Raw genomic sequence first — 14,715 nt, 5'->3', positions numbered from 1 at the left:
CCTCTCCCACTAGCACATCTGGATTCAGAAAAGGATGTCCAGAAGAACTGGAGGACTTCTGTGATAACAGCAGTTACCAGTATTCAGTTGTGAGGACAAGAGAGTAAACAGATTAAGACAAATTTGTGCAACGAAGAACAGCAACCATCACCCCCTGGGGCAGTTACCTCAAACGTAGAGAAGTTCCTTCAAGTCTGAAATCGGATGAGGCAGGCTGAGCGCATGCTCCACTTCTAACTGCATGTTTGGCCTGTTGAGGGCAGCATCAGCTCAGACAACGGGGGTTACCGAAGGGGTAAAAGGGGCTAATGAGAGAGCCTAGGAGGCATCTGGATAACAGCGCTTCCAGTTCTGCTGGTGCTTGGAGGATTTGAATTCTGAAAAAGGCGACTAAGCCACAGAACTGAATGCTGCTACTAGGAGGGAGAGCGAGCGGCGGAGAGTGCGCCCCGCCCCCTGCCTGCGGGGGGCGGGGCTTAGGCAGCACCACCCCCCCTTTGCGCGCGCGTGCGCGGCGTGGGCGGGAGTGGCGCTGCCGGACAAGATGGCGGCGGGTGGGGTGGGCGCGGGGCGGAAGCAGGTGCGGCAGGAGGAGCTGCGGCGCCTCATGCGGGAGAAGCAGCGGCAGAACGCGGGCAAGAAGCGGATCGACTCGCCCTTCGCCAAATATCCTGCGCCGCGCTCCCCGGACGCGGTCCTCCCCTCCTTGTGGCGCCAGGCGGGGCCGCCGCCGTCCCGCGCAGTGCCGTCGGCGCGGCCGGGGGTGGTGGGCTCCGGGGCTGGGGGAGGGGGAAGGGGCGGCTCCACAGCGCCTTGGCTTCTCCTTAACGGCGGCGCACGTACAACAGCCTGGGGCACCTGAGCTGCGCGCTCTGCAACGTGGCGGTCAAGAGCGAGCTGCTGTGGCAGACGCACGCGCTGGGCAAGCAGCACCGCGAGGTGAGCGGCGGCCGGGCCCGGCGGGGGGAAATGGCGGCGGGCGGGGCGGCGGGCAGTGTTACGGGCTCCGCGGCCGCCTTCCAGCCCGCCGCTGCCAGGTGACGCAGTGTTTCAGTGCAGCTCGCTGGGTTTGTTGAAGAAATGCTTTAGACACGTCCGCATTAGCATCGACTTTTAGCTCCCAGCTGTCTACGGCTTTCCGTAGTTTGACTTGTGTTTCTTATTGTAGGGCCCTAGGATAAGCCGAGTCTACTGCTTTTTGCTCCAGTGTTTTTCTGCTGTAAACATTACTAATCCTAGCCTTTGTGCAAGCATCACTTCTGCCCTAATGTCATACAAGAGACTAACACAAACACCAGTCTTGATTTTGATATTGGTGATGCCTATTTTAGTACTCTTGTTATGGAAGAATATTAATTCATTTTAATGAAGTATTCTACATGTATTGCAGTATTTTGAACTGTGATTCAGAAATTCCTGATAGCGTCCTGAATTTTGTACTAATTTGCAGAGAGTTGCAGAGTTAAAAGGCACGAAACAGACAGCAGCTGGTTCAGCTGCTAGTACATCATCTCATCCTGTCAAGAGGAAAAATGAGGCAGAAAATACAGAATTAAAGAGAACGAAAGGTAAAGCATAAAATTACTTAAAAAGCCCTTGGCAGAATCTGACGTTTTGCATCTTAAATGTGTACGTTTGTAAGGCCTGGAGAAAACGGCTATTTTGGTAGGTTAGCTAGTTTTCTTTTGGGTTAGTAGGTCATGGAGTAGTGGGCTTGGTCCAAACAGCATGAGAAACTGTGTATATTAAGCAGTGGAAACACTTGCCTAGGAGTAGAAGTATTCCTTTTCAGTGAAATCATAGAATGGTAAGGATGGAAGGGACCTGTGGAGATCATCTAGTCCAACCCTCAGCATAGCCCATGCAGGGATTCAACCCGCAACCTTGCTGTTAGCAGCACCACGCTCTAACCAACTGAGCTGAACCTGCCCCCATCAAGCCCTTGGACCACAAACCATTCATGAAACTTTAGGCTAAAAGAAAGAAAGTGTTTAAATCTCTTCCCCTGTGGCAAATGAATATGAAAATGGTACACCTGTGAAAACAAATGTTTCAGAATTCTCTCTCTTTGAAGAACTAGCTGTGTGCTTTCAAAATACTCTCTTGTCTGTGGTTCATACACAGGGATTTTTTTTTTTAAGTTTCTTTAAGAATTGTAAGAGAAACTACTGTTCTGGGCTTGACTAAATGCCAGACACTACATCTCTGAAAGTAACTTTTCTGTACATAGGGTTGGAACTCTCTGCAGCACTAGTAGCACCTGACAGTCATAGGGAACATTTAAATTGCAGCAGTTAAGAAATTATGACAATAGACACTATCTTTATGAGCTTCCTGCCGTAGTAAGACTTTATTTGAAGGATATTTCTTTTAAAAGAATAGACTGTAAGAAGTGACTCTTGACTATTACACAGGTTCAGATGACAAACCACACACGTCTACATCTGGGTAAGTAGATCTTACATGTTTTTTGTAACTGTGTATGAACTTTGTTATGCTCTCACCCTGTTTTTCCTCATCTGTTGTTTCCCAGCTAAGGGTAAAGATACAGGTACAAAGCAGCAGATTCCTGCTTCTGTTCAGTGTTTAATGTGGGTGTATAACCTTGAGTTTGACAGCATCTTCCTCTGTGTAAATAAGAAAATCACAATGTTAACTGTAGAGTGTGCAACAAAACAAGAAGTAATTTGTTGTTATTATCAGACTTTCAATGCTTAGTATGGTGGATTTATATGGTCTCTTAGAATAAAAGTAAGTAGATTATTGTATGCACTCCAATGGGTAATGCTAGCATCCTGTTTTTTTTTTTTTTTAAAAAAAGATACCTTGAAGAGAAATTACATATTATACATGCCAGTAATATTTAGTCACAAAACCTACTAATAAATTTCATCAGCAGATTTTTATTAAGAGACTTTTATTTCTTAAAGTCATGTAAATGCCTATCTTTCAGATGAGGTCTTTCTCTTAAAGATGTGAACAAATCCCCTTCAAGTGATTTAGTCGTTTTTCCTCACATATGCATCTTGGGACCATTTGAGATTTCTGAGGATATTTTGACATTCATATTGGTTTGGGAGATATCACATGAGGCTTATAAGTCTCCTGTTACCAAATGTACCCTTCTACATAGGATAAATTATTGTCTTGCATTGACATTAAGCACTATAATCTTGACCCTAACAGACATTGTTGCCTTGTGGAAATTCTTTTTTTGTGTATAAAATTACACAGTTGCGAAGCTTGTTCATCATAAAATTAGTCAGTAATTTTAAAATCACACAGGAAAAAATGTTTAGCTTGGAGGCCTGCAGATATCCGAAAAAATAATAAAAAAAAAATCTAGTTTTTTTCATTGCTGAGCCTGTGCAGCTCTTCCTGGATTCAGAATGAATTTGTTTCTTTGCAGTTCTGAGCTGCAATAAGTACCTAAAATAAGCAGTTGTATTATACATGAAGGTTATCAAAGTTTGGGTGACATTGTATCACTATTGTCCCATGAATTTTTTATTTACTGTATTCACAGCAGGTACACAGATACAAATAACTGAATGTGAACATAGTATTATCTAAATAATTTGCATTCCTGAAACCTTGCTTTGTTACAGGATAGTTTTATTGAATTATCTTATGGTGAATATACAAGTAAAATAATTGAAATCTGAATGTGTTTTTAGCACTAACCTGAACATTCCTGAGGAACTTTAAAAGAAAACAGCAATTATGTGCTGCCTTTGGACCATGGTTACATTAGTTTCTCTGAAGTTTAGTGTATTGCAAAACATTAAAAAGATCGTAATGTTCACACATTAGACTTTAGATGCTAGACTGTAACTGATTTTTGTGAAGTTTCAAATATTTATTTCTTATATTCTTTACTAGGCTACCAGCAGATTTTTTTGATGAAACAGAGCAAAACGGTGCAAAACAACAGCTTTCAAAGGGTCTAGGTCCTAGCTTATTGTCAGGAAATTATGATGATGATGATGAACAGGAAGATCACTCAAACAAATCATCTGTTACGCATAAAACTGAAATTCCACCTCCAGCTCAAGAAGTAATAACTAATTCTCTACCTACAGGTAATGATGAATATAGTAAGTGATTCAGTAAGGAAAAGCTGTGTGATGGAGGGATTTTGTTTTATTTTTCTGATTATTGGTATTAACTGATTAAGTTGTAGAAGGAGTGTAGGGAGAGAGATTCTTGGGTAGTTGGTTATTTTATAGTGTTTTCTCAGCCTACTTACCACTTTTACACTGTAATTATGTGAGGTTGTCTAGTGGAATAATATCTGGCTTTTTTTTGCTTGATTCAATAAGGTATTAATTTAAATTCCTCTCTAGTCAGAATTTTGTGTAGGAGCTTTTACAATTGTTTGTGGCTTCTGTCCTTTGTTATAGATTTCTTTGACAGCAAAACTACGGCTGCACCTGTAGTTTCACATTCAGGATCCATACAGAAACGAGAGATACAAGAGAAGGTAGTGGAAAGGTAAGTGGTTACATGAAATAAATGTTACCCTTCCTGAAAATATTTGTAATCATTCAGAAATCTGAGTTATTGTTATCTTGTAACCAGAATAGTCTGTGTATAATTTCAGCATCTAGCATCATTTCAGACTGATACTTGACACCCTACAGACAGGATAAAAAATGGAGCTGTGGCTCTTCCAGATATCTGTATTTGCAAGTTTTAATACAGGATACTTCTGAAGTTTAGTGTCAACTGTTGCTTTTTACTGTTTAAAGAAACCATTGACTTGTTCTTATAATAGTGGTTTGGTTCATTTAGGCACTTTTTTTAGACATTGGCCTAAGCCAATGTCTAAGAGTCTAAGTAGAGATTCTGTTGTTAAAACATTTGGGTGCTCAACGCACTGGAAAGGGTAGTTCAGGAAGCCTGAGTTATGGTTCCTGTTTTGTCAGTGAATTTTAAATCTGTCTGCAGTTCCTTGTCTGTTACGTAAGACCAAATTGAAGAAATGAGTTTTGATGACTGTAGGCGAAACTCGGAGCATTAAAAACTTGCTTCTATTCTAGGTGCTTTTATAAAATGAATTTTTTTTTCTTGACTATTTTGAACATCCCTCCCCCCCCCCCCCAAAAAAAAAAAAAAAAAAAAATTATGAAGTGTTAACTCAGGGTAATAATCTTAACATTTCAGGAAAGAAAACACAGCTGAAGCTTTACCAGAAGGGTTCTTCGATGATCCTGAAGTAGATGCAAAAGTAAGTGGTCTTGTATTTCTAGTCTACCAGATTTATTTTCTGACAGATACCATAATTTTGTAAGTAGTAGGGATGCTTTTCCAGGTAATTAGTTATGACCAGAATATAAGAAAATGACTGAATTACTTCATTCTGTATTAATAAGAAGACATGAAAAGGTGTGGGAGGAGGAGAGTTTGTTAAACCATCTTTCAGACTATTTTTGGTTTCCTTCTTGAGTTAAAAGAAGCAATGTTATTCATTGACTAAAATGCTGGATTAGATTTGGAAGATCCACTTTTTTTCTGTGAGCGACCCTGCGAAAGGCATTTCTTTATGTCAGTTTCTGCCTCTCTGAACTGAGAATATAAAAATACTTGTGCTTTGAGAGATTCTGTTGAAAAGTCTTAAGAGTTGGTTTAAGTTTGTATTGATATTATACAGACTGCTAGAATAAAAACAACTGGATTGTGATAGGCACTCTAATCTTTAGTCCTGATGTACTATAACACTAAGCTTGATCTTAAACTCTCTGTCTTTTAATGCTATGGGGTTTTCTGGCTGCTCAGAAAAAAAGAGAAATATGTTGGGGCATTCAAGGTGTTGATCCAAAAACAACCATTAAAAATCTTAGAATTTTGATCAACATCTTTATTATTATTATCATCCTACAACTTGACAATACCAAATCATGATCAAAATAACACTGATCTTTGAAATGCAAAGCATATTTTTGTAAAATTTACCACAGATTTGATAGCTTTCTTGTTATCTTTATCAAAAGTGTTGTAGACTTGCATTTTCTTTCAAAATTATAGTTATTTCTTTGAATATGTTTCTCTTATGATCACATTGTAGAAGTCTGTTGGTTTATTTAAATTCCATTGTGAGGTGGACACATGACTTCTGATTAGGAGAGCCTTTTAAGTGAGGTTTCTTTAAGTTTACATAGTCTTGCTGTCACAGTTACAAACTTGTCTCTCTTAATTGTTTTGGCAGGATTCTTCTGGCACCACTCATGCACATATGTATGTTGGCAAATGTAAATGTGCTCATGTTCAGGCACTTTGAGTAATGAATTTCTGAATATTGAAATATGTAGCTGAAAAAGACACTTCTATTTATTTTGCATATGACTAAGTTGTGTATCGCACTCTTCAAATACTTCAGTTTCATCATGTGGTGGGAGGCTAGTATAAAGCAGGAGTGTCTAACAAGAAAGGTGGATGTCCTTGTATCTTCTGAGGACACTGGTTAGAGACCTTTAAGGTCATTTCCTTAGCTGATAAAATTTACAAGTGGATAGATATTCCAACAGGTTCTTCGTTCATCTGTTTAGTGATGTTTGTTTTAGTCAGTCCTTTCTGAGTGTGGCTAATATGAAGGAGGAGGAAAGTGTCTATGACATTAGTTACGTTGAGATGGTTGCAGTGACTTTTGTGCTGGAATCATGCACAAAATAATCTAATTTCAGAAGTTCTAGTGGGCTTTTTGGCGGGGAGGTTGTGGGCTTGAAAAATGTTGATTACTTACATCAATGTTATAAAGCATGTCAATTCCAGGTTAGATAAATATTTCAAAAAAGTCACATCTATGTATTTGGGTTTATTATTACAAATACAAACACTTAGGTATTACAAAAGACAACTACAGTGTGTAATAACACATTACCTATGCGCATGTTAGAAATAATCACAAAACAGAAAAAGGAAATGATGGATACTAGTTCCCACTATGTAATTTGCCTTGAAACTTTTAATTTATTCTATAAACCTGATTCATTCTACTGGATTTCCTATAATCATTCAGGAACAAAACCTGTGCATAGGTTGTCTTTACCATGATGATGATTGATGTGTTGCTGGAAAAGAGGAATGAATAAAGGAAAAATAAAGCTAATGCAAAAAGATACCACAAATCATTGTCCAAACTGCTTGCTTCTCCTGCTTTTGTAATTTCCATCCAATCCAGGACCAGACATAATCTGTCATCTAATATAATGATACATGCCACAACTTCTAGTCTTCATTTGTGGAAGTTTTGATTACAAGGGTAGATGATTTGGCTTATTTGCTAATATGCTGTGCTAAAAGCAGAATCTGGTTTTGATTACATCATTGAAGATCATTCTTACAGCTGCTATTCTTTCAGTCATCTTGTCTTACTAATTAATGCTCTCATTACTAAATAATGCTTTCTACAAAAGAAAAAGCTTTGCAGATATAAGTGGTATGTAGCTGCAGTGTTTCTTTTTTCTTTTTTTTTTTTTGCTGGATGTCAAAAAGGGGCTAGATTTGAAATACAAGGGAGTAGTCAGACTAGTTACTTAATCATGTATACTCTGTTACATTAAAAGCTGATAATTCACTGCTTTCGAGACATGCTGCTATATATGATTTGAACAGGCAGCTCATGGAAGAATTTAAAACTTACCAGGTTTGGTAATTTAAAAATTACCATGTTTGATCACTTTTGCTAATCCAGGCATTTTACACCATCCATTCCTTGTGAATTGTTCTTTAATGTGACATTTTAATCCAGGAATAGAGTCATTTTTTTCCTCTAAAATCTGATACAATATCTTGTTCTTACACATTACGCTAAAGTATGTTTATTGGACTTTTCTTAGAAAATCTCATAAAAATTTTCGTCTTTTTTTGGTTTACAGTGCCCAAAGGGTGATATGACATTAATTATTAACACACTTGTTTTTCCATAATCCTTAGGTACGAAAAGTTGATGCTCCAAAAGATCAAATGGACAAAGAATGGGATGAATTTCAAAAGGCGATGCGACAGGTCAACACAGTAAGTAATGGAATCTATTTTTATTGATTCTAAATACAATACACAATACAGAAAACAAGTTTCATGCAGGTCTGTGGAATAACTGACATACTGCATTTGTCAGCTACTTGTTTCAGTGCACGGTGTAGTTAAATGTGCTTAATCAATGAGTAAATGGTTTCTTAGGTTTTCCACTGAAGCAAAATTAAGTGGAAAGAACTTTTGATGAGGATTCAGTCATCAATATATCTAGTTACTTTAGTTAAATTACATTTAAGTAAGATAGCAGATACCTCGGATCGGTCTTCTAAATCCAAATATTGGCCTGTATTTATAGGCTCTTTTTTAGATGAGATATATTCATATTTTAACCTTAAAAGCCAAGCAACTCCTGAACCCCATATGCCTGTCTTTTTGAAGCAAGATCTATAAAGTGTAGGTGATCTGGGTTTTATTGTTAATTTAAATTTACTAGAAAGGAACCCCAAACTTTGGGAAAGTAAAAGAAGATTTTTATATATGTGACAAGTTGGCCTCAGTTTTTTCTGTACTTCTGTACTTCTGTATTTCTTATTGTTTAGCATTGCATGGATGTTTTCCCAGAGCAAGTTTGTATCCGCCCCTTTTGTACAATGCGAAACTAACTTTAAAGATAGCTGGTATTCTCTCTCTTCCCTTTGAGTATTTGCCAGTTTTCTTCAATTTTAACTCTAAATAATTGCTCTTGTGTCAACTCTTAAGTGGCGCAAAAAATTTATCATTGCTCATTTTATAGCAGTCAGCACTGTAAACAGAGTGAATGTTCATACAAAAACAGTAGTGGATATGTTTTGCTAGCATTAGCCATTCAGATAATTCTTCAGCTTAGAGGGAATCTTCTCAGTTACGCGTGGATCATTGACTGCATAGCATCTCCCAGACATTCAGATTTGAGAAAGTATATGCTGAAAAAAATAACAGATTAGAAATACTTCGGCATCTAGTGGGAATATTTAACCAGTACTTTCAATACGCTTGTGTAATAAAGTCTCAAATATTGAGAGAGAGTTCCTATTTCAGCCTCAGTTTGGGTGTGCATAGTTTCTTTATGCTCCATTTCAAATAGTAGTGTATTGAAAAATTCAGAGTGATAAAAAGTAGTTTGGCTGCTTTGGGGCTAATGTAACGTTTCATTGTGTCCTCTCCATTTAAAACTAATTGAGATCACGAAGTCTTTTTCTGCATGTGCCTCCAGAGTCTGTTGTGAAGGTAGGACTGTATATACAGGAGAATGACAGTTTTAAGACACTTGGGGTTGGCGAAGGGGAGGAAGGGAAGACATGGACATCAAAAAAGAACAACAGTGAAAGTCAGGATGAATATAAATTTTCTTAGAGCCTTTCTGGTTTAGATTTCAGAAGCAATAGTGGCAGAAGAGGATGAGGAGGGACGACTGGATCGTCAGATTGGAGAAATTGATGAGCAGATGTAAGTAGATCAATTTTTCCTCAGACTTTGTTCTCCAGCAGGAATGGGTATCTATTTGATTTGACTCATAAACATTTTTAATGATAATCTTCTGTGATGCTACTTTTCATTAATCATTTAGGTATTTCACTTAGAGGACAAAGATAGATTCCCTTAAATTTCAAATAGATAGCTAATAAGAACATGAATTTTGGTGCAAAGTTTTGTAATTATTTGCTAAAAGAGACTGTGCTAGGATCATTGAAAAGAGCAAGCAGGCAAGGGCAAAATGAAGCAATAAAATGTAAATCCTTTGAACTTTTTGAATCCTTTTTGAAAAAAACTGCCTTTTTTGCTTCCATGAAATGCCTGAAGTTGTATTTCTCTGAGCTTTGAGTAATTCTGTTGTGAATTTGGAGTGAGTTTTTGTGAACATACTTAACAACCATTTTTTTTTAAAACAAGGTCTGATTTTTCTGTGCAATAAAGGAGCATAATTTCCATGATGAGGTTTGTTTTGATCATCTATTTACTGTGCTGAAAGTACCATTCTAACTATTTTTGTCTCTAACAAAACCATTTTTGTAGCTTTCTGAGTGTTTTGAATGCAGGTTATTTCAGAGCACTACTGTGTATTTAGCAGAAATTCTGCAGATAAAGCAGGTATTCCAAACAGAGTGAGAAAATGTTTTACCTTTTAAGTACTGTTTCAATGCCAGGAGCTTACCTTTAAGCATATGTGCCCATGGGCTTTCAACATCAGAAATAAAGCTATCATTAAAAGAACTTTACAATGTTTCACTCTGTTTTAATCAAGAACATGTCCCAGATGCTGGTGAAGTAAATGGTAGAATTATGAGTTGCGATTTAAGAGCATCTGAGATGATGAATTTGGTCTGGAATACAAAGTGCAGTTAAAAGCACAAACTACCTATCTAAAAATGCCATTTTTGACTTTCACATTTTGAAAACGTTTTGGTTAGCTGTATGTTTCTTGCACATGGAGAATTATAATGAATCTACAAATCAAAATAATTCCAGTGAAACTCATGTTTTCCTTAGCCTTTGTATCTTTAGGTATAACTGTCTGTAAGATTTACAAGGGGAAATAGGATCCAGATAGTAAGTAATCTTCCCTTGTTGACTCTCCCTGTCAAGTAAGAATGAAACAAGCAGAAATGTATTTCAGTCAGAGAAACTTACTCTACTTGGCATTGTCAACAAAATATCCTATTATAATTGCAAAATTATTAATAATTTTTTAGAATAGTTTTGAGAACTTTTAAATAAGTGCAAAATTGAAAGTCAGGGCTGAAGGCTAGAGGCCTAGTCTAGCACTCAATAACCAGATAAAGGATATGAGCACTTGTGTTACTCTTGTCTTCAGTTCAGGGATGCTGCCTCTAAGATAGAAAAAGTGGTAGCCAGTGCTCACCTTTCTACCATATATGAAAAACATAAGTGGAGCGAATAATTGAATCTCTTCGGTATTGAAGTGTGGATACTGGTTCTGTGTTCTTAAATGAATTTGTGGTGGTATTGCAGTTGTTACATGTTTGGATTAGGCCTCATTGTTAGAGAATTGCTTGTGCATCTCTTCTCTTTTGTTCCACTTCCACTTGATTAATCTGAGAAGGTGCAGTAGCATATTGAAAGACATTTTTTATTGTTGGAAAGCTTTTAAGCTTTTTTTTTCATGTAAAGTTGGAGAAGCAAACTAACAGCACCACAGGAAATCCACTTGATTTGGAAAGGCCACAAATGTTAATAGGTGGTTTATTTTTCAACAGTGAATGTTACCGTCGTGTTGAGCTGTTGCGTAATCGCCAGGATCTGATGAAGGAAAAATTTAAAGAAGCCATGAGATTAAAATCGACACAAGAGAAAGAGGATGAGAGTATGGATAGCGAAGATGAAGAAGAATTGCAGGATTTGCTCTCTCAGGACTGGCGGGTGAAAGGGACATTGTTGTAGCATTTCTGGAACATGACTGATACTCTCTTTACCTGTGATGTTACTTCCATTATCAGAAGTGAGATGTCTTTGTTTAAAATATTTATTTAAAGAGGATTGTGAGATGGTAGAGAGCCAACTATGGAAGAAAAAAATCATTGTGGATCTACAATGGTGTACTACATGCTGTAAAAAACTGTATATTGCAGATGTTTTAAGATTGAATGTAACTTTCCAATTAAAAATACTGATTTCCTACCAGAGATATTTTAATGGGATTAAGAGTAACTTAGAATCTCTAACATTTTTGGACATTAGATGTGTACAGTAAGTTGGAGATTTGTGTCATTGTGTATGGAAGTAAAGAACTAGCAGACGTGATGGTATTTTCCCCCATGATGGGGTGAAATAAAGGAAAGCCTTATGCATTTATATTATTTCAGAAGTTTTAAAACTCTCTTCCCTCTGACCCCAACAAAGTATGCAAGTCTTTCTGGATCTGTTACAGTTTCTCTGATGTGTTTGGATATACCAAGCCCAGAAATGCTGTGCAGCCTCTTCTCCAGTGTGTACTCTGTGATCTGCCAAAAGAGGTAGGCAGTGCTGAAGACTTTTCTTTATAGCATTAATCATTTTGTTTAATAAAGCTGTAGCATGCCTCACACTTCTTAAACTGGTGGTAGGAAAACAGAGCAGTTACATATTTGACATTTTATTACCCTTTCATTTAGTTATGCAAGGAGATAAGGTATTGTCCTGGAAACTTTGCTAGGTAAAATCATTTATTTAACTGTAAATACTAGATGTTTCTCTAAGGTAAAGAAGTACATCTACAATGATTTCTGTTCTGCCAGACAGAGAAGTAAAATTAAGAACCAACAAGCAGGACAAAACTAGGGCCCAGAAAGCAGAAACTATCTTGAGCTTTGGTAAATGCAAAGCAAAAAGCTTTTTCTAAACGTATTATTTTCCTTTGCAAATACTAAAAATGACAAACTTACTGAGTTACTGAGGGATTTCAAAAAATAGGAGACGTGATTTAATTTTTATCACAAAGTGAAGTTGCGAAAGAATAGCTTAATAGTTCCTTCTTTTTCTTCCTAAAGTTTTAAAACAAGTTAGTCATGTCCACAGGGAGGAAAATGAGCTTTGCTATTAAGAGAGATACTCCGCTCAAAGGTGTTTATTAAGTAAATAATTAAGGGGAAATGTGTTGCATACTGAAGCTAGATGTTTAATTTTCCTCCTTTCAAAGAAACACTTGTATAATGGGAGCCTTTTCCTTATTGTGAGATGCTGTTTTACCACTTCTGTTTTCCATGATCCTTGAATCCAACTCGCTATGTTTATAAAACTGTCAAAAAAGCAATAGTCTTTAAAAATTTGGTGCATCTGTTATTCCCATTCATATATGCTGGCTGACAGCCTTGGTTTCTTGGTTAATTTAATAACTGCAGTGTTGAGTGAAATATTTTTTAGTAACACCTACTTACGTTTATGGTTAAGATATCAACATTTGTGATTTAATAAACATTCACATTATTGAAACAAATTATGATTTGACAAGTTAGAGAAAATTAGTTGGGCCAAAACTGAAATAATAAAGGCACTTCCTGCTATAGCTTGAAATGATAATTTGAATGTCAATCTATAAGGTACCTGTCATGCCATAGTGAAGGATCTCAAGCTGTCCATTTTACTAGAAAGCGAACTCTTTGAGCTGAGAAAGTGAAAGAGTATTAACAGATGCACAGTTTTGTTCAAACCCGTGTGGTCAGTTCTCACTCTTGGAAGAACTAAGCAAAGCGACTCATTGTTCTACTTATTGTTGTTCACTGAATTCATTTCTCAATGCTTTTTAACATTGGCTTTTAAAATCATCCTTGATGTCAGAGAATCATACACTGCTAAGTGCAGGTTACATTGAGCATCGTGGGCATACAGTGTTTTTACAATATAAAAATGTTGATTTCTGAATTTATAACTTAAAACTTTTGTTTTATACTTGTATCTATAAAATCATACTTTCAGCTGTAGATAATAGGAAGGGGACTGAGCATTAAATAGTACAGCTATTTTAGTTCAGTTGCCCTCTTTATAAATATTTAGCAGTAAGATGGTAACGGCAGTTACCAGTCTTTAGTATCAGGTGTATAATGCAGAAGAATCTTCTATACTGTTTGTTTTTAAAAGTCACTCTTCATTCTGTATTTTATTACAGAGGAGTGAGCTTGTATGTTCAAATTCCAGCCAGTAGAATTCATTGTTTTAATCAATGTTGGGAAAAGCTGGCAGGAGTAAACATGGAATTGTTCCTCCCAATCACTGTTCATTACCTCGACATGATTTATATTGAAGTAGTCTGGACAGTGAGCCAGAGAGCGGACAGGATACGTTCTGCTGAGGAAGTAACTGACAGTATTGGTTCTTCTTGGTTGTTGCTTGTTTAGGAGTTGGCGCCTCTTTCCTTAGCGAAATCTCATAGACCCATAAATAATCTTGTGCATTAGTTTTCACTGGAAGAAGTGGCAGTAGTGGAGGCGTAGCTACGTTTTCTTCATCACTTGCAACACAGAACTTTGTGAAGAAAATAGGAGTGACTTTGCTAGCTGTGTCCTGCAAGACCATTGATGTCTATGTGCTGTTGTGCCAGGAAAGCAGCAAATCAACCTCCTTTTTAGCAAAGTAGCATGTCAGTAAAGGAGAGAAGGGAATTATCCCAGAATACTCAGGCTAATATATTGTGATAAGTGACCTACTGTGTCTTACAAATTAATTGTGCCTATGTTTTTCTATCTTATGTCTGTCCTCAGTTTTAGAAAACAGCTCTATGATTAATTTCTGATGAGCTATTTTGCTAGGTGATTAATCAGAGCAAATGATTGTTTTTTTTTCTTAATTCTCATTTCCTTAAAAGCTTGTATTTTATTTTTATGCAGTTGAGATGAAAGTAGTTCTAATAATTGGCCCTGTCCATACCAGAGTCAAAAAAGAAGCTGGTACTCTGGCACAGTGGAATTTGAAGAATATTTTAAATCTCTGACATCTAGGACTTCTGGAAAACTGAAGAATCAGAATTAAGGGGGGAAAGCTTAGCCTTACTTATTGATACTATGATGGCATGTGTTGCCCAAATGTGAGAACACTGAAATTTCACGTCACCAAGAAAAGTTGCTGTTCCACATCTTAGTGGTTATGAACCTGGTAAATGACCCCCCCCTGCCCCCGGGCTCTGCGTGTGCACACGCCTGTTCCAAACCCCATGCTCCCTGGGGAGCAGCTAGCCACCGGCTGCTACTGCCTGTAGTCCGGTGTGCTTGG

General features: G+C 37.3%; 2 protein-coding genes across 5 annotated transcripts in view; one reads left to right on the top strand and one right to left on the bottom strand.

The window, feature by feature from the left end:
* The first annotated feature begins 544 nt into the window (after positions 1-544).
* On the top strand, positions 545-13,013 carry ZNF830 (zinc finger protein 830). Of its 2 annotated transcripts, none has more exons than XM_062569667.1 (10): positions 545-666; positions 840-939; positions 1,451-1,568; positions 2,415-2,448; positions 3,883-4,082; positions 4,404-4,494; positions 5,167-5,230; positions 7,936-8,016; positions 9,386-9,462; positions 11,232-13,013. In XM_062569667.1, exons 1-10 carry the CDS (start codon positions 545-547, stop codon positions 11,413-11,415), a joined length of 1,071 nt encoding a protein of 356 aa, XP_062425651.1. In that variant the 3' UTR covers positions 11,416-13,013. The 2 variants fall into 2 exon arrangements, with proteins under 2 accessions (XP_062425651.1, XP_062425652.1); XM_062569668.1 differs by having other exon boundaries at positions 9,370-9,462; positions 11,232-11,321.
* LOC134137112 (poly(rC)-binding protein 3-like) overlaps positions 8,022-14,715 on the bottom strand; it is a 147,042-nt gene continuing 140,348 nt past the window's right edge. For all 3 annotated transcript variants that reach the window (XM_062569658.1, XM_062569663.1, XM_062569664.1), the window contains one exon: positions 8,022-8,939. In XM_062569658.1, coding sequence (XP_062425642.1) covers positions 8,879-8,939 — 61 coding nt within the window. In that variant the 3' untranslated portion in view covers positions 8,022-8,878. The remainder of the gene's footprint in view (positions 8,940-14,715) is intronic.

This window comes from Rhea pennata, chromosome 2 (assembly GCF_028389875.1).
Source record: "Rhea pennata isolate bPtePen1 chromosome 2, bPtePen1.pri, whole genome shotgun sequence".
NCBI classification, from domain to species: domain Eukaryota; kingdom Metazoa; phylum Chordata; class Aves; order Rheiformes; family Rheidae; genus Rhea; species Rhea pennata.
This window is presented reverse-complemented; position numbering and strand designations above follow the sequence as displayed.

Coding starts and splice junctions, on each gene's coding strand:
- ZNF830 (XM_062569667.1), top strand. CDS start 545: ATGGCGGCGGGTGGGGTGGGCGCGGGGCGGAAGCAGGTGCGGCAGGAG. Junction 667..839: donor ATCGACTCGCCCTTCGCCAA/ATATCCTGCGCC, acceptor ACGGCGGCGCAC/GTACAACAGCCTGGGGCACC. Junction 2,449..3,882: donor CCACACACGTCTACATCTGG/GTAAGTAGATCT, acceptor ATTCTTTACTAG/GCTACCAGCAGATTTTTTTG.